This window comes from Colletotrichum abscissum (assembly GCF_030869225.1).
Source record: "Colletotrichum abscissum strain IMI 504890 chromosome Unknown Scaffold_2.1, whole genome shotgun sequence".
In the NCBI taxonomy this organism is placed as follows: domain Eukaryota; kingdom Fungi; phylum Ascomycota; class Sordariomycetes; order Glomerellales; family Glomerellaceae; genus Colletotrichum; species Colletotrichum abscissum.
The window spans coordinates 1,170,840-1,192,826 of record NW_026850098.1 but is presented as its reverse complement, the minus strand read 5'-3'; the positions used below and the strand labels follow the sequence as shown (position 1 = coordinate 1,192,826).

General features: G+C 52.2%; 4 protein-coding genes across 4 annotated transcripts; 3 read left to right on the top strand and 1 right to left on the bottom strand.

Annotated features, from left to right (window-relative positions):
- Positions 1–5,855: 5,855 nt before the first annotated feature.
- CABS01_01082 (uncharacterized protein) lies at positions 5,856–7,169 on the top strand (the record flags this gene model as incomplete). The annotated part of the gene is made up of 1 exon (XM_060534462.1): positions 5,856–7,169. The coding sequence occupies one exon, from the start codon at positions 5,856–5,858 to the stop codon at positions 7,167–7,169; it is 1,314 nt and encodes a 437-aa protein (XP_060401540.1).
- Positions 7,170–8,585: 1,416 nt separating this feature from the next.
- Positions 8,586–11,140, top strand: CABS01_01081 (uncharacterized protein; the record flags this gene model as incomplete). The annotated part of the gene is made up of 4 exons (XM_060534461.1): positions 8,586–8,684; positions 8,763–9,099; positions 9,152–9,659; positions 10,696–11,140. 4 exons carry the CDS (start codon positions 8,586–8,588, stop codon positions 11,138–11,140), a joined length of 1,389 nt encoding a protein of 462 aa, XP_060401539.1.
- A 2,531-nt stretch (positions 11,141–13,671) lies between these two features.
- CABS01_01080 (uncharacterized protein) lies at positions 13,672–15,425 on the bottom strand (the record flags this gene model as incomplete). The annotated part of the gene is made up of 2 exons (XM_060534460.1): positions 13,672–15,210; positions 15,318–15,425. The coding sequence occupies 2 exons, from the start codon at positions 15,423–15,425 to the stop codon at positions 13,672–13,674; spliced, it is 1,647 nt and encodes a 548-aa protein (XP_060401538.1).
- Positions 15,426–19,460: 4,035 nt separating this feature from the next.
- CABS01_01079 (calcineurin-like phosphoesterase) lies at positions 19,461–21,031 on the top strand (the record flags this gene model as incomplete). The annotated part of the gene is made up of 3 exons (XM_060534459.1): positions 19,461–19,670; positions 19,928–19,988; positions 20,085–21,031. 3 exons carry the CDS (start codon positions 19,461–19,463, stop codon positions 21,029–21,031), a joined length of 1,218 nt encoding a protein of 405 aa, XP_060401537.1.
- Between the last annotated feature and the right edge of the window lie 956 nt (positions 21,032–21,987).

Sequence of the window (21,987 nt, the reverse complement as noted above, 5' to 3'; positions counted from 1 at the left end):
GTCTTACTTAGAATTCCCTCAAAAGACCCCCAGGCTTAAACTCCCGCATGTCCACAATGGATCCAGAAAAGCCCCCTCTAATAACGGGCTCAAGGTTTGGCAGCTTATGTTGTATGATTAGACGAACCCTCGTACGCATAGCCTTTTGATTGGATCACCCCACAACTTTCCCCGCCTCAAGGCACATGATGGGACGATTGTCAACTTTTAATCTATCTATTTTGGGCAGCTTGCAGACAAAGTCACCCCTGTCGCGCGATCATCACTCCCCCAACCTCGGAGAAAACTAGCTCCCCGGAGGCTTCTTTTTCAGCCCAGAAGGTTGACCAAGCGAGCCTTACGCACGCCAAGCTTCTTCCCGCGGCTCAGATGAACCGGGCCAAAGCCGATTTCCCTGCCCGCAGCGTGCAGTTGGCGGACCCCACTCTCCCTGCCAAGCTTGAAGCGTTGGCATGTCGATGGCAGGGGTCTCCTTCTCTGAGCGTGGACTCTCTTGAGGTCATGATTTGTTGTCTCTGTTTATGTTTTGTGACTGACCATTCAAGCTGCTTGAAGATCGGAAGAGGATTTTCAGCCTGGAGTTCGAGAGATTTCCATCGGCTTCAATTCTGCAAGAAGACAGGAAGCGAAAGAGACACAACTTTCTGCCAACTGTCAACTGGGGCTCCGATAAATCGTAACTCGAACCCACTGGGCTCAGTAGACTTTCCCATCTACATTGACAGGTGCTCAACAGGTTACCCAGCTCATTATCTCGTGGCGGTGAGACCTTCACCGATCCTCTCCCTCGCCAGTCTGCGGACGGTGGACCACTGAGTCTATACGAGATCCACCACTTGTGTCAAGGGGCTGTGGCAATGGGCGATGAGACATCGCTAATGACACAGGGACACGATAGACCTCGCCTAAGTCGGCTTCGCGGCTAAGTTCTATCGCTAAGGGAGAACAGGAAGCCAGCACGTTGAAGCGATTCTCGGTCTTTGAACGCTAAGAATAAGGTAACGTAACGTTGGTCAAGTCGCCGGGTGAATTGAGTCCGACCAACGTCCCTGAAAGGCATGTTCATGACGTCGATGTCTACTTCGTATCCGAATCCGGCAAGACTCGGCTCCCCGTTCGGGGCGCCGGGGTATTCGGGGAAAGGTCTAATGCGGCTTTTGCGCGGCCCGTGACCCCACTTCCTCGATTTCAGGGTTCCCCTCTAACCGAATTTAGGATCAAGCCAGAGAGTAGCGTACAGTTGGGTCCGCGCTGGTCGAGTGCTTAAGGGAGAGGCGCATGCTTCTGCGAAAATGTTTCGATCTGCAAGCCACAATATACCGGCGGGTATCCTCGAAGGCGAAAAATTCTAAAATAAGAGCGTGTGGAAGAGGCTCAGCTGGAGTCTGAAAACTCAAGTTGAAAGCGCATCGTTCACCCTCACAGAAATGGCTGATTTTAGGTTCCCCGCGGGCAGCGAGGCTTCACCTTGTAAGAACTCCTTTTAATTATCCACAGCACATGAGTCACGCTAAATCATGCTGCTACCATTGTTTGTTTTCTTACATTTACAGCTCTTCGAGCAATTGTTAGATATGCTGCATGGTCATATTCTCCAACACAACGGTTTCAGCGCGTGTCTCTTGACTTCGCTGCGGCCTCGTAAGAACGAAAGAATCATTCCGGGTATGGCTACCTCGTAGTACTGTTCCTTTTACTTCATCCTTTTCCCCTGAATTCTGTATCATGATTATCCACATACTTCCATCGCGGCAAATGAACTTTGCTGGTCGCCAAAGTTGATCCGAAAGATCTCCCCATTTCTTCAGCCCATTCAAGATTTATCATGCGCTGGTATCAGGTCGTCCTCGAAAGCTGCCTCTCAACTTGGCCCTTTCTCTTCCATTTTCGATGGTTCTTATTACGAGTAAGTCATTCAAAATTTCAAATCAATGACATACATTACTATCATCTCTGGGAAAGGACGATGTCGAAATATCGCTACCTTTAGATTAGGAGCTGCGAAAGTGACCTTGATAGCAACCCATGTAAGCTGAAGGATCTATTAGCTGTTAGCTGGGTGCTGATCGTAGCTTCTCAAGCTCTGTGATATTCAGCTGTAGAGAACCTAGCTCTACCTGGTGGCTGGTCTCACAATCTCTACCATGGTGACATGATCATGCGACCGATGACTTCACGATTGTGATCTTCCTTGTATGAATGGGTCATTGTTGCGACCTTCATACAATCCTGCTAGATTAGGTGAAGCAAATGGTACTCGCACAAGAGGAATCACTGCAACCATTAGTCGCCGTAATGGTGTGAGCAGCCTCTACGAGGGCAATATATCAAGATGAATTAGCTGCCCATGTATGACAGACGTCTCATAAGGCTTCTGCTCCAACGTGGCACGGGGAAACTGATCCTGATGTTATAGTCAAACGGGATTTTCAGTTTTCTACATGTAACATCAGCTAGACCAGCTGATGACGTTGAAACTCTCATTTACTTCAGGCTTGGCTTGAACTTGAGCCTCATTGTCTCAAGTCACGAGGCGCACTGCAGAAACCTATGGTTGAGTCAGCCCTATCACAGAGCACACCAACACAGTTGAGGTATCACGAATCACAGCGTAGCACCAACATCCGATGACAACTTTTAGTACTTTGTCTGTAGTTTTAGACGCCCTCTGTAGATGCGCTAGATGCTTGTGTCCATTTCTTGGTGCAAATTGCCGTCAGGCAGCCACGGACGTCAAATGCGATGTGCCTTGTGGTCACTAACACACGGCGCGACCGCGTCTGATTTACGCAGTGACCTACTTAATCTGAAATCAGAGTATCTCTAACTTTCTACAAGCTCGTCCAAGCTGATAGGATATCGCCAGATCCGTTTCCGTCTCTCCGTCAGCTGTTGCCTCCGCAGTCGCAGCGAAGAACAATGAGGCTAAAATCAGACATGAAATCACTGCACAAGACGTGCAAAGTTACTCAAGTTTGAGTGCCCCCTTTTTTGGAGTGGGGGCAACATCATTTGAGTCCAATCAAGGTAAAAGTGGACTGAGTGGACTTCGTGAACCATCATCCTCCACAATCTTAATCCGCGAACACACACAACAGCACCTGCCCACCTGTCTCTCAACTTGAGTCCCATTCTCGTCGCCAACCTGCATCCGAGTCACCAACTCGAATCATCAACACCCAGCGTCGATGGTTTAGTGGTAAAATTCTCCGTTGCCATCAAGCAGCGTCGGGGAGCCGGGGGTTCGATTCCCCCTCGACGCATTCTTTTGCTTTTTGCGGTGTTCTGCTATTTGTGAGATGTCTCTTCAAATTTAAAAGCCTGTCTGTGCCCTTTATTCAGTCATTTCACGATATCCCTGTGTATTGGGAAGCTGAGTGACGTCTTTATACGTACCTAGATAGGCATTTCAATGTCGTGATATGTTGCTTGCGTCACGCCGTCCTCTCGGTGTCAGCTACATATACTGCTAGGCAGACCTCACATTTGATAGCATCTCAGCAAGAGGAATCGGAGGAATTTCTCTGATCAGTTTTATTGTTTGATACCGAATGCTTTGACGAAAGTCCGTTAGCCATTCGCTCTCATTTCACGTACCGGACGAGTTGCGTCATCAAGAATCAAGATAAATCTTCAGGCTCATGGGAAACACCAACAAAACCGGATTTGACATCTCTTTGCGGCATGACTTAGTTCTTGTCTCGGAAATTGTGCTTTCCGAAGGATCCTAGGAGCAATGGACTTAAGAGGCTGGGTCTCTGGCATGGCCCAGATCAAGCCCCTTGAGCTTCATCCTCACGCCGAGCAGCAAAGCTCTTTTCATTCCTTCCTCGATAATCACCCGTCGTCACGGCACGTAAAAGTTCAATCACTTACCGTCGCCCATCGCATTTGGGAAAAGTCGCTTCGTCACAAAGAAGGTCTGACGGCGTCTTAGAACCGCAAGGCGACAGTTAGAAGCTTATTGCCGCCTTATGAATTAAGTCCACGAGACGAACCGGCCGGGTGCATGCCTTTCCAGCAATGCAGAGAGTAGTAGAATGCAAGCGACTCATTGATCAATTTCTGTTCGGCAAGAAAAAGACAAAAACAACAGGAGCCGACCGAGAATTGAACGCAGGAGTCCTGAAGAGTACGGAGCATCACGCAATAGTCAGCACTTCACGGCTTTTACTACTCGATTACTAGGCCCGATCTTTATTGTTAGGATGGAAAGGGAACACGCTGGCCATGTTCCTACGGCTTCCAACGCTACGATAATTCAGTGACGCACCTGTCATGTATTCCTGGTGAATTTATCAGGCCTAACGTAGGTCGGGAGGTAGCCAACGGGAAGGAGCACCTACATGCATGCCTCCTGCCCCATGTATGTTTTTGCCCCTGTATTAGCGGGATCCAGTCGTAGTACAGCTCATATAGTAGAAAATCCATACCCTTGCTGATTCAAGGTAAGAGAATGCTCTATGGCCATCTTTCCCACCCGCACACATGACGGGAATAGTCCCTGATGCCACACATTCTTCACCGAAAAGTCGCCCCGTTGCCCGCCGCGCAACGCAAGTGAATACCATGTGCAACCCATGGCAATTCCACCCCGCCATCTTGTTTCCCGGGTGCGGTGGAACGTTCCGCATCACCGGGCTGATTGACAGAAAGCCTATCTGAGAAAGGGCTGAGACATAAATCTGGGCGAAGCCTCGGAACCCTCCGGTTGCAGTGGCGGGGTGAGGCGGTCCGACAGCTTGCATGCCAAAGTTCAAGACTAGGGGATCTAGACCGTCGTACCCGGGTGGGGGATTTCCACGTTTCCTCTAGGTGCCGTCAGATTAGCACATGGCGTGGGAAAGGTGGCATGCGGACAATGGCCAATGAGATGTGTAGGATTTCCAAAAGCCAGAGACACTTGGATTCCAGCTGATGAGGGGGAGAAGATGTGATTGGGGGTCCCCTCGGAAACGCACATGTGCTAGATTGAAGTAGGCTATAGGTTGTACCTGCATGTAAGACCCCTTCGACTTTTCCCGTGATCTCAGTCCCTGATGAACGTGAGTGTTGTACGACGTACTTACCCCTAAAAGTCAGTATGTGCCATTGTGACTCAAGACAACCAGCCGGCTTCTCTAGTGAGGAATCCAAGGGACATTGGCTTCGCAAGACCAGAATTCCATCGCGAGAGATCCAGGGACTTCCATTTCTCAAACTGCCGATGCGGCTTGGTTGCAGGCTTCAACGTTCCGGAAGCGGACCGGCACGTGCCCGCTGAGCTTCAGCCGCACCTTTCTAAGGCCTAGAGCAGGATATGAGACACTCGAAAACTCTCAATCGTCTTTTCTAGTATTGATGCAGTATTCGCATGATAGGGCCTATAGGACCCTTACTGCCTAGAAAGTGGCGTACGATCCCTGCTGGACCTCATAGTGAAGAGATAGGCTTCAGCGTCTCATCTTTGTTTGCCGGTATGAAGGCGGCGAGCGAGTTGGAGTGCCACACAACTTACAAAAGCAGAGAAGCGGAAGTAAAGAACGCCTCACTGTCAGCTTCGAATGCGGCTGATGCCACTCAGATGATACTTTCGAGCTTGCAGGCTGTGGCGTTCGACGTGTCTTATTCACACTTCAGCTCTCCAACTGAAGCCATCAACAGTCAGCTCGTATCTGCGCTTGCGGAATTCTGCCTATCTGTTGCTCGTGTAACTTGTGCTTCCATTTACCTTGATTCAGGTGCCATCGATAGTATCAGGGGAAAACTACTTAAAAATCCCTTCTTCTCATCATCATCCCTCATCCATCTCACCACACAGCTCACCTTCATCCGTTACTTTGAAGAACCAGACATTCCAAAGCACATTTGCAGTCATGGGTCTCCCAATCACCACCTCCGCCTCGATCAGCGTCCCAGAGGCAAACTCCTTCGGAGCCACCGTCCTCCAGCCACAAAGCGACCACAACTCCAACGGCCGTGGCGGCTGCCCGTACCTCGCCAACGCCCACAACAACGGCACTCCGGATACGACCCATGCCAACACCACTCAACAAGCAACACCAGAAGCACCAGCCCCGCCGTTGGGAATCTTGAAGAAGCTGGAGAACCGCACTTTCACCGGTAAAGGCTTTAACACCATCTTCCGCCCTCACAGCACTACCTCTCCCACCACATTGGCAGTCACCCCCGTGCTGAAGCCCCCCTTTATCCCGGATAACATCCTCCAACTCAACATCACGCACGAGAGCCAAGTTTTTGCTCCCGGTCTCGGCGATGTGCCCAACCGCGGACTGATGAAGCAGGAGGACATCGAACTGAACGGCGTTCCTTACACCCAGACCATTCATGATATCACGGAGCCGAAGCCGAAACCTCCCGTCATTCACTTCGAGCCCGGTCTCTGGATGCACGTCCCCGCTACAAGTATACCCAAGCTCAAGACATCCCTTGCTCGCATGGCTTCCATCCCGCACGGCACCACCATCAACGCCCAGTGCTTCTCGGAGCCATCCTTCAGCGTGGGAGCACCATTCATTCCCAAAGTCGACATCAAGCCCTTCCCGGTCGGCGGCGGCAAAAGAATCCTCTTCCCCAGCCAAAATGCAAAAGACCCTGCCACCTTCCGCCTCCCGCAAGACCTCCACGAGTTCACGCAAGCCCATACAATCACCCAAGACATGATCGACAACCCCAACGTCGTCCTGGAGCTGGCCAACAAGGGCAAGAACATCCTCGAGAACACCTCCTACAAGATCACAACCAAGCCCGAGGGAACTAACCTCGGCGGCGGCACCTCCAACATTGGCTTCCTCGTCGGTGACGGCCAACAAGCCCTCGAACTCCCTAGCCGTGCCAACGCCAACGCAACCCGCATGGAGGCCCAGTACTGGATCTCCACCGTCCGCACAAAGATCCATCTCGAGCCGTGGAAGGGACCCTCGGAGCACCAGCGGTGCAAGCACTTCTCGCCGCTGCCCCTCCGCGAGGGTGAGGAAGTGCCCGTCTTTGAGGTCCACTTCCCGATCCCGCAAGCAAAGACGGTGTCCGTGGAGTACACTCAGCTTCAGTACACGCAGAATGTCACACTGGACTTTGCTAACCTCAGCTGGCCGCATGTTACTGTTGGTACGCTTATCCAGACAAGTCCCACCGTGTTGCATGCTTCCGTTTTGGACCAGAAGGAGTGAGTTTGGAACTTGTATCTGGGGATTCGACCATGTTTACGAGCCAATTACTTGTTGAGGATTTCTTTTGTACATTCGGGGTGGCATGGGCTTTATTGACTGGGCTCATGAAAAAGGATGTTTGTACTACAGATTGAGAGAGCTCGCTGACAGCGGCGGAGAAGTTGAGACAGCCGGGGTACGTCCCACAGAGAGCCACCTAATACAATTCGATATCAATATTCCTTGATATTCCTATTCCTGTGTGCTGTCATATAATTATTTTACCGGCACTGCTTCCTCATACGGCTTCATCGCCGTCGAAACTTCTAGATCGATGGATCTTGATACATACACATAACTATATTTGAGGTCAGAAGGTGGAGTAGTGCCTTTCATCGAAGGCAGTGGTGGCCCTGTGGAATAGCTTGCATAGTACACCTGTCTTAGGCAATTTTGTGTTCAGTGTGCTGTACTGAGTATGAACCATCCGGAGTATTTATTGGAATATATCAGGTGTGATGTTCTATCCAAATGAGATGTTCAAGTTTCGCCCTGCCGCCTAATCGCTATACCCTATAATAATTCAGATTCGTCGGGAGCTGCAACTTCAAGCCAAGCTCGCCCATCAGTGAGCATTCAAAAGGCGATCTTTTGTCTGTTCGTAGCCCCGTATTATATTACCTAGTCCACCAGCGTTTTGTTATGTTTTTACTCGATCAGCGGTGCCTCTCCAGTTCGTCGTGCTTCTAAGAGTCCATTCAACTTCTCTTAACCAAACGTAATGCAGTCGTAATACTGTGATCTATGCAAGTCTCTTGGTCTATGACTACACTACCCCAGTCTGGGGATAACAAGACAAGGCGGCCTTGACGGCCGTAGCGATAGATAATTTGCTCAATTTGCACAATAAAATGGATGCGAGCCTAGGTATCTCTACGTGGCCACGTCTTGTCGAACGGAACACTGACTCGGCTTAGAAGACGTTAACGGTCAAGATAAGCGAGCCGAACTGGTGCCCAAGTCTGCAGAAAACACCACATATAGTAGTAACACGGATCAGGTCGAAATGTAACCATATGCCACTGCCAATGACTTTACGCCAGGAAGATCTTCTGCCTTGTCACAGAGGCATCTGGAGACTGGCACTACCATAAGCTGGGGTCGGTGTCACCGAATAGCCGTGTTGACAGCGCACGAACTACATCAGATAAGCCGGGCTTACGTCTACTGACTAGAAGAGTGGGATACTTATGGAGGCGATCTATACACTGACTTGGAATCTCGAGTGTCACGGCGCCCCGTCCTCATCAGGCTCGGCGTTGGGCCAACCATGAACATTTAAGAGCCTATATTCGTGCAGAGCTGTGATCCACAAGCTGCTTTTCTCTTCCATCTGAAGCACGATTCATTTTCCTGCATCTTATCTTCTCATCCGTCATGCAGGCCAACGAAGGACCATCTCAAGCTATGTCTCCGGAAGCTCATCTTCAGCAGCGAGTTCCGATGATATCCTCTGACCAGTGCTCTCCGGATAACGTAAGTGAGGTGAACCGGTCAATATCGCGTCGTCCGCAAAGTCCGCCTCCATTATCTCACCCACCTTCTGCCGTCCAGACTCATGAATGGACATTGTTGAGCTCCGAAGCCGAGATCATGGCGAGTGAGATAAACCCAATCTCACCTCACGAAAACCACGGCACCAATCTTGACACACACCAACATGAAGACCTCTCGATTCCAGGCGCGGGGATCCGGCGAAAACCCATCAGTGTCACCACTCACCCAAGTGCACAACAGACACCAGAAGGACCTGACGAAGGCCCACAACCTACGAGTGCTAGTGCCGAAAGGCTCGATGAAGCCAAGAGAGCCACGGAGACCTTGAAGCCGACTTGGAAAATATGGGCTCTCGAGATAGCCTGCATCGTACTGAGTACACTTCTCACAGGCGGTAAGTATCAATGCCCTTTGAAAAGTTCCGATTGCTGATCTCGGATATCAAGTCATCATTGTCGTGCTTCTCAAGTATGATTCGCAAGTGCAACCGAAGTGGCCGTTCGAGGCTACACTAAACTCTTTCCTCGCATTATTCACCACCTTAGCGAAGGCTGCCTTCATGGTACCCGTTTGCGCTTGCATCAGCCAGTCACAATGGGCCTGGTTGAATGCGAATGGTGTACCTCGATCTCTCTACGATTTCGAACTGATAGATCAAGCAAGCCGAGGAGCATGGGGCTCTTTGATACTACTGTCGCGTTTCCGATTCCGGCATTTTGTGGTTCTTGGGGCGCTCCTCACCGCGATCAGTGCTCTGACATCGCCAATTACACAATTGTCTATCAAATACTCACAAGAAGAAATGCTCGTCGCAAAAGAAGCAACAGGAAGCCAGGCTACTACGCAAGCAGTCCGAGATCTCATGTACCCCAGAGATAAGCTTGAGTCAGCAATCCGCTTCGCCAGTTATCAAACTAGCTTCCTAGATTATGAGAATTTTCAGAAACCGTTACCGTATGCCGCCATCGATACTCACGCAACCTTTTGTTCCACGAGCAACTGCACGTTCGATAAGTATCAATCTCTTGGGGTGTGTGTAAAGTTGGCAAACATAACATCTTCTTTAACAGCTGAGAAGTTTGAAGATGGAAGAATGACAGAAACTCCGATATTAGCCGACAGGATCCTTCCAAACAGCAGTGTATGGAAAGTTTCGCTACCCGGTGGCTTTGATTTCGACCATCAGAGCAAAGCAGCATTGTTCACAGACATACTGAACGGCAACCATACGTTTGCGTTCCAACACAACCCAGCTCTGCTTCGAGCAAGAATCGCATCATTCTTTCTGATTTACACTGCACCAATGCTGACTGAGTCTGACAAGACTTGGTGGATGTCTACATTCAAAGGTCCAAAAAGAACATGGCAGGAGGCATTTGATCACGTCCACAGTATTAAGCATGAGGCCGTCGAAGTTCTCTTCCACCTGTGTGTGCAATCTTACAACACCACAGTTCAGCTGGGCAGGGAACGTACTCTAATCGAAGACACGTTCACCGAACCCGTTGGCCAAGATGGCCAGGCGTTTCTCGATATGGATTGCCAATCATTGGTTCTAAACCGATCGTGGGCATGCAGTACCAGCCCTGACCGCGGGGATGAAATTTTAAGCCTCCGGGATCCCACTCAACGTGTAGGTTCTGCAACCAAGCTGGTTCGAAATGAAGCCGCAGTTTTCAGCACGAATTATCGTGCGATGGAAGAGATCTCTCAGGCAATGAGGAGCTTCTTCGCAGGTTTTGCATTCGTTTCGATGGCCCCTGATACTAGCGGGTCTCTTCCACAACACGTTCAAGGTTTTCAATTCATCAGTACACTTCATGAAGCGGTACTGTTCTCTCGAAGCAACATACTAAACCTCGAACTTCGAGAACTTTGCCTCAAAAATATTTACGAAAACGTTGCCACTTTAGTATCTGCCTCGTACGTCCAGACATAGGGTGTTTCTGCTCTGTTTGTGATCTTATGCCACAGCTGATACGAGATTTAGGATTAGAATGTACCGGCCCTACGGTCAATGGACGATGGGTGTGTTCAATGTTCCCGGACGGGCGACAACGATGGCCACATACGTCAAGATAACATGGCCTTGGGTGATGTTGCTCGTAGCCGAGATCGCGGCTGCAGCAATGCTCCTCGTCATTACCATCATTTACTCTACGGGAGGCTCAGATTCAAATTATAGAGACCTCAAAAGCTCATCGTTGGGCACTCTTGTGGCTCTCAGTCCAGCTTGCCGCACTGCGGCGGGTGAAGGTCTCCAACCTGTGGATGCCTTGAAAAAGCTCGCGAGAGGGCTTAGAGTCCAGCTTATCGGGAGCCATATTGTGGTCGCCGAGGATGAGACGGATGGGACTCCCTCACAAGAAACGTCATGTGGCGTGTCCGGCGCTGAAGAGGGTGCTCCCAGGGAGATGGATCGTACTCAGAAGTAGGAGCCAGCATGGTCAGCTTTTTCTAGAGGGAAATGGAGAGCCTGACTACACGGAGACTTGCGGAAAGCTCTACTGGTACGCGGGTGATTAGCGGTGGAAGGTGTTCCTGTTGTGATAGATTGGTATTTGGGTCATTTAATCCGGATACCCTGTTTCCAAAGAAGTTTGTCAAGTATAACGTGCTTTGAAATCGTTGAACAGCTTGATTCAGATATCCTAATCAACAGACTATTTTGTGTGGCGTATTGACCTTCTCACCAGGTCGAGGCTTAAGGAAAGTCCCCTCCTTCCTACCTCGACTCTCTCTAAGAGGCAACTAAATGCCCTTAAAAGGGAGCCATCCTCTGCACAAGTCCCAAGCTCTGGACTACCAGCCACATTCTTTGGCACCTGTGGCTCTGGTTCTACACAAGAAACCAGAGCATGGTTGCGCAGGTACTTGGCCGATTCGTTTCCCAATAATGGCGTTAAGCTCTCTTCACATTATAGGAACATAAGCACTACGCACTCCTCAAGGTCAACGGCCAAGGGTTTCAACCACGCCTCGTCGCCCTCTGTATATTCCGCCATGAAACCACCGAAAGGGCGGACCATCAAAAACAAGCAGCGGCACGATATCTCCGGCTCTTTCCACCATGTCTTTGCACAAGGGAAATTTCATCACGGAATGAGATCGGAACATACCAGCCGCCTTACACTCCAAGCTGCCAGCAATTGAGTCGCCCAATCACCTTGCTTCTACAAGATGGAAAAAGCTGCAGGTCCTCTGCTCAAGGAAAGGAGCTCAGCAAACCAGCGCAGAGGAGTCTCCTTTTCACACGCCTCAAAGAATCAGTTCAAGGTCGGGATTCGGTAATGAGTCTTCTCGAGAGGAAGGTACCATTCTGGGGTTGACGAGGCGTCCACGCTGAGGGAAGCATCACGACAAGTTTACCATAATCGCATACATACTATATCTCGGCAAATCACTTCAGAGCACCAGGCAACCACACCTGGAGCCTCATTCCACCTTCCGTCTCCCTTCTGCCTCCCAGCAAGGCTACACATCACCACTCGACTCCATCCCCCACACAGCAGGCGCTAAAGCTCAACTGTGTATGCGCAGATTCCCATGCTGATTAAACTGAAAACAGATACTTGAATGAAGTCAGATACTTGCATGAAGTCGAGAGTGGCTTCAATCGAGAAGTGCGCTGTTCCAGCCCGGTCAGAGGCATGACTTGTCACCCCTCGCCTTCCCTTCTCCTTCTCTTATAAGAATCCCGATATGTCACTTTGGGCGATAGCAGGAACCCATTAAACGACGCTGATACCGCGAGGATCAATATGTATGATAAAGGCTTGATTTTGAAGTACGCTCCCCCACCTCTCTAAGCATCATCTTCGCACCTCTCTCCCTCTCTAGAACACCCGTCCAAACACAACCAGCTCAAACTCAAACTCAGCAAAACACCCTCTCTCATCTCATCCCCCCTTCAACCGCGCCTCGGCCACCGGCGGAACGTGGATTGGGGTATCAATTATATATAAATCCGCACCGGTGCCTCCGCCTCTCGCCCTTCCCTCCCTTCTCTCCCAACTCCACCCTTCCCTCTCTTCACCTCCCTCTTCGTCCATCAATTTGTCACCTCCACCACGACACGAGCCTGTCTCTACACCCGGCATGACCATCCTCTCCGCCAAACCCCCCCTCTTCCCACACATCATCCTGCTTTCCTCACGCAAAATCACCAACCTCAACGCGACTAGCAATAAACACGGATGCCCGAAACTCCCCATTCTGAAAACGAAAGAAGCAAACGCCAGGCATGGAGAAATACAATAGTGAAAAAACGCCTGGCGAAATGGAAAAAAACCCATTGCGCAGAGAAGAGAAACCAAGGAGCAAGTATATGTGGATGTTCAAAAAAGTTGACAATTTTTCTGGGTGCAATCGCTAACGATTATACATTTTTTTTGATAACCGAGGGGGAATAGTACTGGGGCAAGTCTTGATGAGTGAGGATGAGGATAAGACACCCCGGCCTCCTCAACTGCCTTTCGATTTTTGGGATGTGAACCACGGCTCTGCCGGAACACAGTCCATGAATGTTTGGATGTTCAATAAACAAGCTCCTCTCCGTTCTGGTTCGCAGTACAGCTTCTAAAACACAAAATCCCCGTCACTCGGCGCGTCTTCCACAGAACCTCCATAACTATCAGGTGACGCGCACACGTCGGATCGGGGATACGGTTGTCGCTGAGTGGCGAAGCTGCTGGAGGACGCTCGGTAGGGTAACAAAGAAAAACTTGGACCGCGGTGCTGCTCTCAAGTGCATTGGCTACGGAAGACAGTGCAGTTGTCTGGTGGGAATATTTCGATAAATACATCTAATTGATGGGCCGATGCTGTGAATGGAATTAAGAGACTCATAACGTCGTCGGAGGCTCGCCTCGCGGTTGAAAAGGGGGTATGTTGGTGTGATGCAGACACGGGATATACGGGGGTGGATGGCAAAGTCGAGCGAGGCTGGGTACATGGTAGCGACCGTTCACATGACGAGACAGCAGCCGCAGCCTCCGCTCTTCTTCTTCTTTTCGCCGCCCATGGACATGTTGGCCGCAGCGGAAGGTTGCTCGGGTACGCGGACAACGGTTTGGGTCTCGGCGGGCTGCTGGGGTTGCATGGTCGGGCTCAGTGGGCCACGAGGGCTCGGCAGCGGGCTAGTCTGGGGTTTATCGGAGATTTTGGGCATGGTCGAGTAGGAGTTGGTCTGCTTGATGCTCGGCGACGTGGGGCTCTGCGCCGTGGGGCTTTTGGGAGCGTCACCTCTCAGCGGCCACTCGTCTTGCTCCTGCTTCTCTTCTTCGGGGGGTGTAGTGCTTGATCCAGCTTCGGGTGGCTTGAGGAGACCGTCTGCCGTGAGTGGACGGAACTCCTTGTCGTAGATGCTTCCATATTTGCCCTCCCGTTCCCATTGCTCCTGCTGCAGACGCTTGGCGACCGTCGGGAGTAGTTGTTGATCAGGCGGCAGACGAGGGTCAGGACGGTAGGATCCGACCATCCATGGCGGGTCGCCCTCTGGCTTCTTGACACCGGGAGACAGTTCTCCGGATCGCGTTGTCGGTCTGTTCCCAGATATGCTGCTCGTAGAATCCTTGCCACCACGTGTCTTGGTCTTTCCGCCACCCTTGATCTGAGTCGAGGTCTTCCTGGTGGTGCTGGAGGTGCCGCTGCCTTTTCGGGGAGAGATGTCGGTGTTGTTGCGCTTTGCGGGTGCCAACGTTGATGTCGCGCCGAGCGTGTTGGCGCTACCGCTCCTCGGCCTCGGTTTCGGGTAGGCTATCGTCTCGAGCTCGCTACCGCCGCTTCGTCTTCGTCCAGAGGGCGCATTCCTCTCCAAGTAATACTCGGGGATGGGAGCCGGGCTAGCCTTGGCGACGGGAATCTTGGAGCCGCTCTTGTTCTTGTCACTAATGGAAGTCCAGTAGGCGTCATCTCCTTCGACAGCGATCTCCTCGGGCCGCCGAAGATCCCAGCTAGGTAAATCCATATCCGGCAAAGTCTCTTCCGGGACTCTGCTTTCCGGCGAAATTGAGCTTTTCCTAGATCTCGGCAGAGGAATTTCATCGTCTGGCGGGGCGGATGTGGTCCTCCTGGAGCTCCCGTTGAGCTTCTCCTCGCTACGGCCTCTGCGCGGTTTGCTGCTCGCACGCGCCCTCGGCAAGACAATGCCTGCAGCCTGGAGCTCCTGACTCTCAATCTTGGCCAGCTTGTCCCGGTGAATCCACTTGTCATCGTCGGAGACAGGTATGTCATTTGTCGCCCGCTTCTCGTCAGATCCAACTTTCCCCCCGAAAACATCGTCCGCAAAGTTGCCCGATTTCGACGTGTCATGGTCACGGCGGTTTGTCCTGTCCCATGATCTTGTGCTTTTTGTCAGAGATATGTTGTCGTTGGAAGCCTTTTTTCGTGGGGGAGGCAGAGGCTCGAAGCCGTATTCGTAAATATTGGCGGAGCTGCCGTTTTGCGATAGGGGTGGCCGGCTGTTTTGATCGGTTCTATCGAGAGACCTCTTGTTTTGGAGGTTCTGCAAGACCTTGTCAGCATATTTACTCGCGAGCAGCCTGGCCAAGGCCAATTGGAAAAAAGAATTGCAAGAAAATTGCCGTGTCGCCAGGACTGTAGCTATCTTACCTCTGTGTCTGTTGTTGTGTAGTTATTCCATGCACCTCCGTTTCCGTGGCTGCTGCTCGGGGGCGTGATTGTGTTGGCCGTCGCTGACGCGGTGGACATGGCGGCCATCGCGTAGTCCGGAGAGCTGGAGGGACAGCAACCTCCAGACTCTGGGTGTATGTGGACTGGGAGGAGGTTGTCGTCAGGTCCAGCAGCAAGGCTAGTCTCGTGATGTGTGTCGGGCCAAGGACGACGAGATGGGATGGCGGTGCTGCAACAATGGCAGTGAAGAAGTGAAGCTGGAGCTGGCGGCGCTGTTGGACGAGAGCGGGAGATTGGGATTGGGTCGCCGGCTTTGCGTCTAGCGTGGTGTTGGTAGCTCTTCCGGCAAAGCGGATTATTAGGAGGCGCTCACGAAGCGCGACGGTAAGAAAAGGTCTGGGCAGGACGATCAGGGTCAGGGTCGCCTGAGTGTGTGTCGAAACAAAGGAAAGCGAGTAGAAGTAGCGTCAAGGCGGGATGTAGCGACCGGAGGACGGGGTCGGGAGAAGGAACAACGAAGGTGGTACGTGGTAAAAGGGCTGTCGAATCGAAATGGGGAAAATAGTATAGAGGAGAGGGCCTTTCAGCGGGAGGCCATTCGCAGCGGCGAGTGCGGTGGTAGGAGGAGGTGGTGGTGGTTTGACGAGAGCTGTTTGGTGTGTATGGCGTCCAGTCTCCTCTCTCTGTCTCTGCTGGTGGCCGCTCTCAGCGTGGATTCCACAGTGCCGGAGTGCAGAGCAACGCAACAAAAAGGAAGAGAGACACAAAAGCGAGACAATGGACAAAGACGGGGGGGAGTGAATGAAGTGGATGGGAGAGGAGAGAAGTGGAGGAAGGCCGCACAGTCGCACACGACATGCACAGTGCGTAAGGCAGTGCCACAATCTTGAGGTTCACCCCAATTGCAGCAGTACGTATTTTTCGGTCTGTTGGAGCTAATCCATATATAAACTAGCCCCTTCTAGTCTGAGGAAGTTGGTTGGTCAGACCCCAGCGCAATCCAGGAGAGAAAAGACCCACATGTGCAAGGCGTGGGATTCCCTCTTTCGGGGAGCCGCGGTCGCTGATAGGAAGAAAAAAGCACCAGAAGTGGCTGAAGGCAGCGAATAAGAAAGGGGAGAAGAGTTCTGGACCAATGCAGGCCGTGAGATATTGGAGGGGTTTTTTCTGTTAAGAATGAGAAGAGGGAGAGGGGGAGACTGGCACCGTATTACGGATAAGATTAACAAGATATGCTGCCGGGAGTAGAGTTGCATCTGGCAATCTTCGTCCCAACTGTGCATTTACCTTTGGGCTCCCCCAAATGTTTCTGCAGAAAATGACGGATATGCTCGGACCCAAAGGCTGGCTCGGAAAGTATCAGGTAGTCAGCAAGAGAGATGTCACTCTCGTCATTCGATCAACAGTTTGTGGATGAGGGGAAGGAGGAGGGGCAAGCAGCTGCCTACACATAACCGGTATACGAAGTACTGCATACCTTGGCTTACCATACAGCTAGCTACCTGACCATTGCGCTTGCTGCTTTGCCGCGTCTCATTGGAGAACAATGCCAAAGGCCAACGACGACCGCTACATGCGCTTGTCACCGGCGTGTTTCTTCCTCCCGGCAGACAGACGCGCGAATGCAAGACGTCTGCGCCTCTCTGCCTCTAGAGGGCCAATGACGGATGCCAGACGTCTATCCAGAGATTCCAGACACGTAGAGGGGTCCCGTGCAACGGCCCACATGTTGTTCGTGTGACACTGACGCTGCATCGCAGACCAGACAAAGAAAGGCGTCAATGGCATGGCGTTGATTCAGAGGGAGGGAAAGACATGACGGGAGGTCAAACCGTCAAAGGTGCTGCAACACCGACAGGTGAGTGGCGGACAGGCTGCAGGCGCATACTCCCAGACTCCATACAGGTGGAGGGAAGGGATGCAGTGCTGTCAGTGCATCAGTTGCGCTCGGACAGCTTGCTCTTGGGCTGGACTCTTGCTGTCCTCCCTTGGATCGTTGAGCATTGAGGTTATTCCCGTCGTCAAAATCGATATTGACGACTGGTTCCCACAACGGAGCCGCAAGCGATGTGAGGATACTCCATATGCATAGAAGGAAAAGGAGGGTGACCCCTCCTCTTCCAACACGGTGGGTTCCTCGTAATTGCGGTGGAGCTGGGACCGTTGAAGAACGATGGGGTCGAACGGCCGGGAACGGGGTGTGTTGCACAGCAATGCTTGGAATGGAACGTGGGCTTTGGAATGCCAGCCGCGGGCACTTGCAATGGCTGGTATGGCGGATATGCTTAGCATAAGTGATAAGCCAGACATCGTCATCTGTCAATCCAGGCTCATCCCATCCAGATCAGCTCAGCTAACCAGGACCCAAATTCAACGTCACCCATACGCAGTATCCGTCGGGCCGTCAGCGAGATCGGGCTTTTGTTGAGTTTGTTTATTTATATCCACGTCGTCGTCATTTTGATGAAAAATTTATTCGAAAGTGTTGATGCCAGCCCAGATGTACTTGTGTTTGTGGATGTATGCGTGAACAAAACCAAAACCTCAGGCGAGCCATAGTTGTGCTGAGGTAATGTCCCTGCTTCCTTGCTTATGTAAGTTTGTCATCAGGAAAGCGCACTGTGTTGGCACCATTCTAGACCCTCAAGGCCAAAGCCCCCCGGCACTGGTCATTTGCGCCTCCTGGCCGCCCTGGCTCAGGCAATCAATCCCAGAAACCGCCAACCAGGAAGCTCAACGGTCTGTGTGCTGTGCCTCTTGCTTCTCAATTTCTCAATTTCAAGTCTTCACTCATTTTGTCCCTGGGGACTCTGGTGTGTGAACGTAATCTCTCAGTCATCTGCCTCTTCAGTTCTTTCCTCGCCGCTGGGATTACTGTTCTGCATAGCTACATGTACCACAGTTCACGAGATCCTCACGAGAGGAAGAGAAGGTGGCTGATGCTTTCTCTTCCTTTTCGTATATGCGCCTGAGACGTTTTCAAATCCCCATTTCGGGAACTTTGCTTTCTTTTTCGACCTCGCTTGCAGACCGTTTTGTCTCTCCATCTGACCATTTGCATAATACCGGCTGCTGACCTTTTCTTCTTCCACTGCAGCAAGCCTACCTATCTGGATTCACAACCAAACCTCACCTCACAAATTGGGTGCAATTGGGGATGCGAGTCAACGAGATCCCTCACCGCCGGTATAACCAATGGCGGCGCTTCGTTTCTCCTGGGATCTCGCATGATGGAAATGGGAAGGTACCCAAGTACCTCACCAGCCCCACACCCGATGATTTCCCACGTACCCAACCAATTGCATACAGCCTACAACTACGTACCTTAGCTACGAACGTTAGAGGCATCAATCTCACTTTCTGATCCGCCATCCACGAAATGACACAGAGCGGTCACACCGAACAGACGTTCATCCATTCCACACATTGAAACCCCTCCCCTATTTTTCCTTCTAGAAGAACGACCAGGCTCATGATCTTATCTCTCGTCACTTTCTCCTCTGCACCTTGGCTGTGAAACTGCAGGGGGCCCCGAATTTCCAGATCGTCCTTTCCTGATAATTTCCGAACGAATCTGACCGCCGAGGAACAAATCACAAAGAAACGTATCATCTACAAGGCACCAGCTTTCAAGCTCTGGGAAGCCCACGGTACTGGAAGGAATCCTGGGCTACGAACACAGATTGGAGGAAGGCGGAACGCACGGCCTGCGCGATCCGGTGCCGGGCTGCCTTTTCGTGCTGTTGAATTATCCCGGCCTGTTTCAAGTGAAGCACTGCGCACAAACATCCTCATTCCGGTTCATTACGACAGTCCGTCTCTCTTGGCCCCCCATCCTCTCATGTGCCTTTGTACTCGTGTATACTGTTCTTGAAAATCCTTACATCACATACATACGGATAATACGGATACCTTGGCCTTCATCATCTGCACAAATTGGCCCTGTAGCCTAATTCGAGCCCTATTGCCGGCTCCTCCCCCTAATTTGCCCTGATACCACCGCACCCTCGTCTATCGAATATCGAATTACACCAACGCACGCGGTCCGAACTCTCCATCGGCCCCATCATCTGCCGGCCGCTACGCACCTCTCACAGCCCGCCCAAGCCCGGCCCCCGGTCCATGACTGACCCCTCCAACATCGCCGGGATCATGGACCATACCGGCACCTCTAGCCACCCGCAGCCGCAGCCGCCAGCACAACGCCAGCCGGTCCTGCGGAGGACCCGGTTCGTATGCGTCTCCGACACCCATAACACTACCGTCAAGTTACCAAAGGGCGACGTGCTGATCCATGCGGGGGACTTGACCAACCAGGGCAGCTATTCCGAGGTACGTGCCCCATTCGTGCCCTTTCTATAAGTGTAGTTGGAGAGAGAGCGAGAGACAATAAGGAAGTTCCCAGTTGTCGACTCAGGTACTTACCCGTTCGGGAGCCATGTGGGAGGCGCTCGGGGAGAGATGAGCTACTCTCTGATGGTGTCTGGGTTCATCGCGGCAATAGAATAAACAAAATATGGACTCGCCGGTGGCGTTTGCTTGCTTCTGAATGTATCTTATTTGGACAGTGTGACTGACGGCATCACCAGTTATCAAAGGCAATACAATGGCTTGAGAAAGCAGATTTTGAGACCAAAATCGTCGTCGCAGGTACGCACAATGTTGGTCCCCCCTCAGACTTCCTCACCTTGACGCAGTATACATTTCATCCCTCCACATCAGAACACTGACCAAACGGCCGCCTAGGGAACCATGACATCACCCTAGACGCAGACTTCTACTCTCAACACGGATCCCACTTCCACAACCAGACACCACAATCACCTCAAGACTGCGCAGCCCTCCTCGCAAACTCCCCCTCAATAACCTACCTCGCCCACGAAACAGCAACCATCCGCCTCTCTTCCCCCTCAGGACCACGCACCTCCTTCACAGTCTTTGCCTCCCCGTACTCGCCACGCAACGGCCTCTGGGCATTCGGCTACGACGCCCCTCAGCACGGCAGCGTCGGCGCCGCGGCGAGTGATCTACCCACGCTATGGGACGATATCCCCCTCGAAACAGACGTTGTCGTGACGCATACACCGCCACACACCCACTGCGATGAATCCCGCGCCCGACGCGCAGCGGGATGCGAAGCCCTCAGACGGGCCTTGTGGCGCGTCCGTCCGCGGCTCGCTGTTTGCGGACACGTCCATGAAGGACGCGGCGTCGAGAGGGTAAGTTGGGATCTGGGCTGCGGCGGCTCAGCTTTCAAAGAAGAAGGCGTCGAGCGCTGGAGTGATCCGGGCCAGGGGAACAAGCAATCCCTCGTGAATCTGTCGGTCAAGGGCGGGAATCCTCTCCGTAATGACGGATCACATCCGTGGAGGAGTTCATCCGACGAGGCTGCGGGGAGGAGAACCTCCGGCCCGTCTCCGTCTACCCCCGGAACGACGTCAGAGATCGCCGCGGAGCCGGGCCTCGGTACCCGCGGCCTCGGCGGCGATCCGACATCACCCCGCACCGACGTCGCCGCGCTCGCTGGACGCCTTGGCCGGCGGGAGACGTGCGTTGTCAACTGTGCCATCATGGCCAAGAGTTATCCCCACGTCGGCGGCAAGACGGTCAACAAACCTATCGTCGTGGACCTGGATTTGCCGGTGTGGGAGTGGGATCGCGATGGGATGCCGCGGGTCGTGTATTTGGATTGAGGGCCTCAATGAAACAAAGAGGCAGGTAGGCAGATGCCTTGCTTGGGGTTGAGTACTGAGGCTGTGATATCGACGTTGCATTGGCGACGAGGCAGACGGCGGGGCAGCTTTGGTTGTTGACGAGGCGCCCGCATGGAGTTGCATATCGGTGAAGGTATGCGTTCCCGTTCGACATAGGTCTAAGTAGCCTGCGTGAACTGCTGCCACAACGGGATTTAGGTGAGGCAGCAGGCATCCGGAACAGATGAGACCCATGAATGTCTGCCTCCCCGCCTCGGTAGCCTCAAACCCTCAGTTGCACTCCATTATGCCATTATTCGGTGACCTTGACGTCTATCATTCGCGGCATAACTGATAACTTTCCAGACACTACCGAGTTCACATGTAGCTCTCCGTCGCTCGGCTGTGCTTCAAGGATATTTGCACGTGGACGCGTCGCTCGTCTCCTTCCTTTTTCGACATCTGTGCCGCGGGTTCGTATACAGAATGCCTCTTCTCAAGACTGTCGCATACGGAGCAGAGGACTGTCAAGCCTCATGGGGTGTTCAAGGACTAGATGAGCCGCATGTGATACCCCTTATCTACAACAACGACTTAGGGGTAGGGTACTAAGAGTCGAAGAGGCTGAACTTGCTCTATGCTAGTCTCAGTCGTAGGATGTATCTGGAGACCGTTACCCACCACCACCGTTTTTGACCGTCTACAGCGGGGGCATGGAGAGACGGGAATGAGGCTTCCGAAGTGACAGCCAGTGAAGAAACGACGATCATCACCGAGGTCCAGGGTTTTGTGCTCACATTGACAACAATGTACCGTTGAACAATTCAGTCCCACCAGACTGTCTCTTGGTCTCGGAGGCCTTTACCTGTGCTCGGAGAGGTCAAGCCTCGTCAATCGTCTCTGCCGTAGCACTATAAATATCCTGCCGCAGACCCCTCGGATCGGAAGCCTCGCCA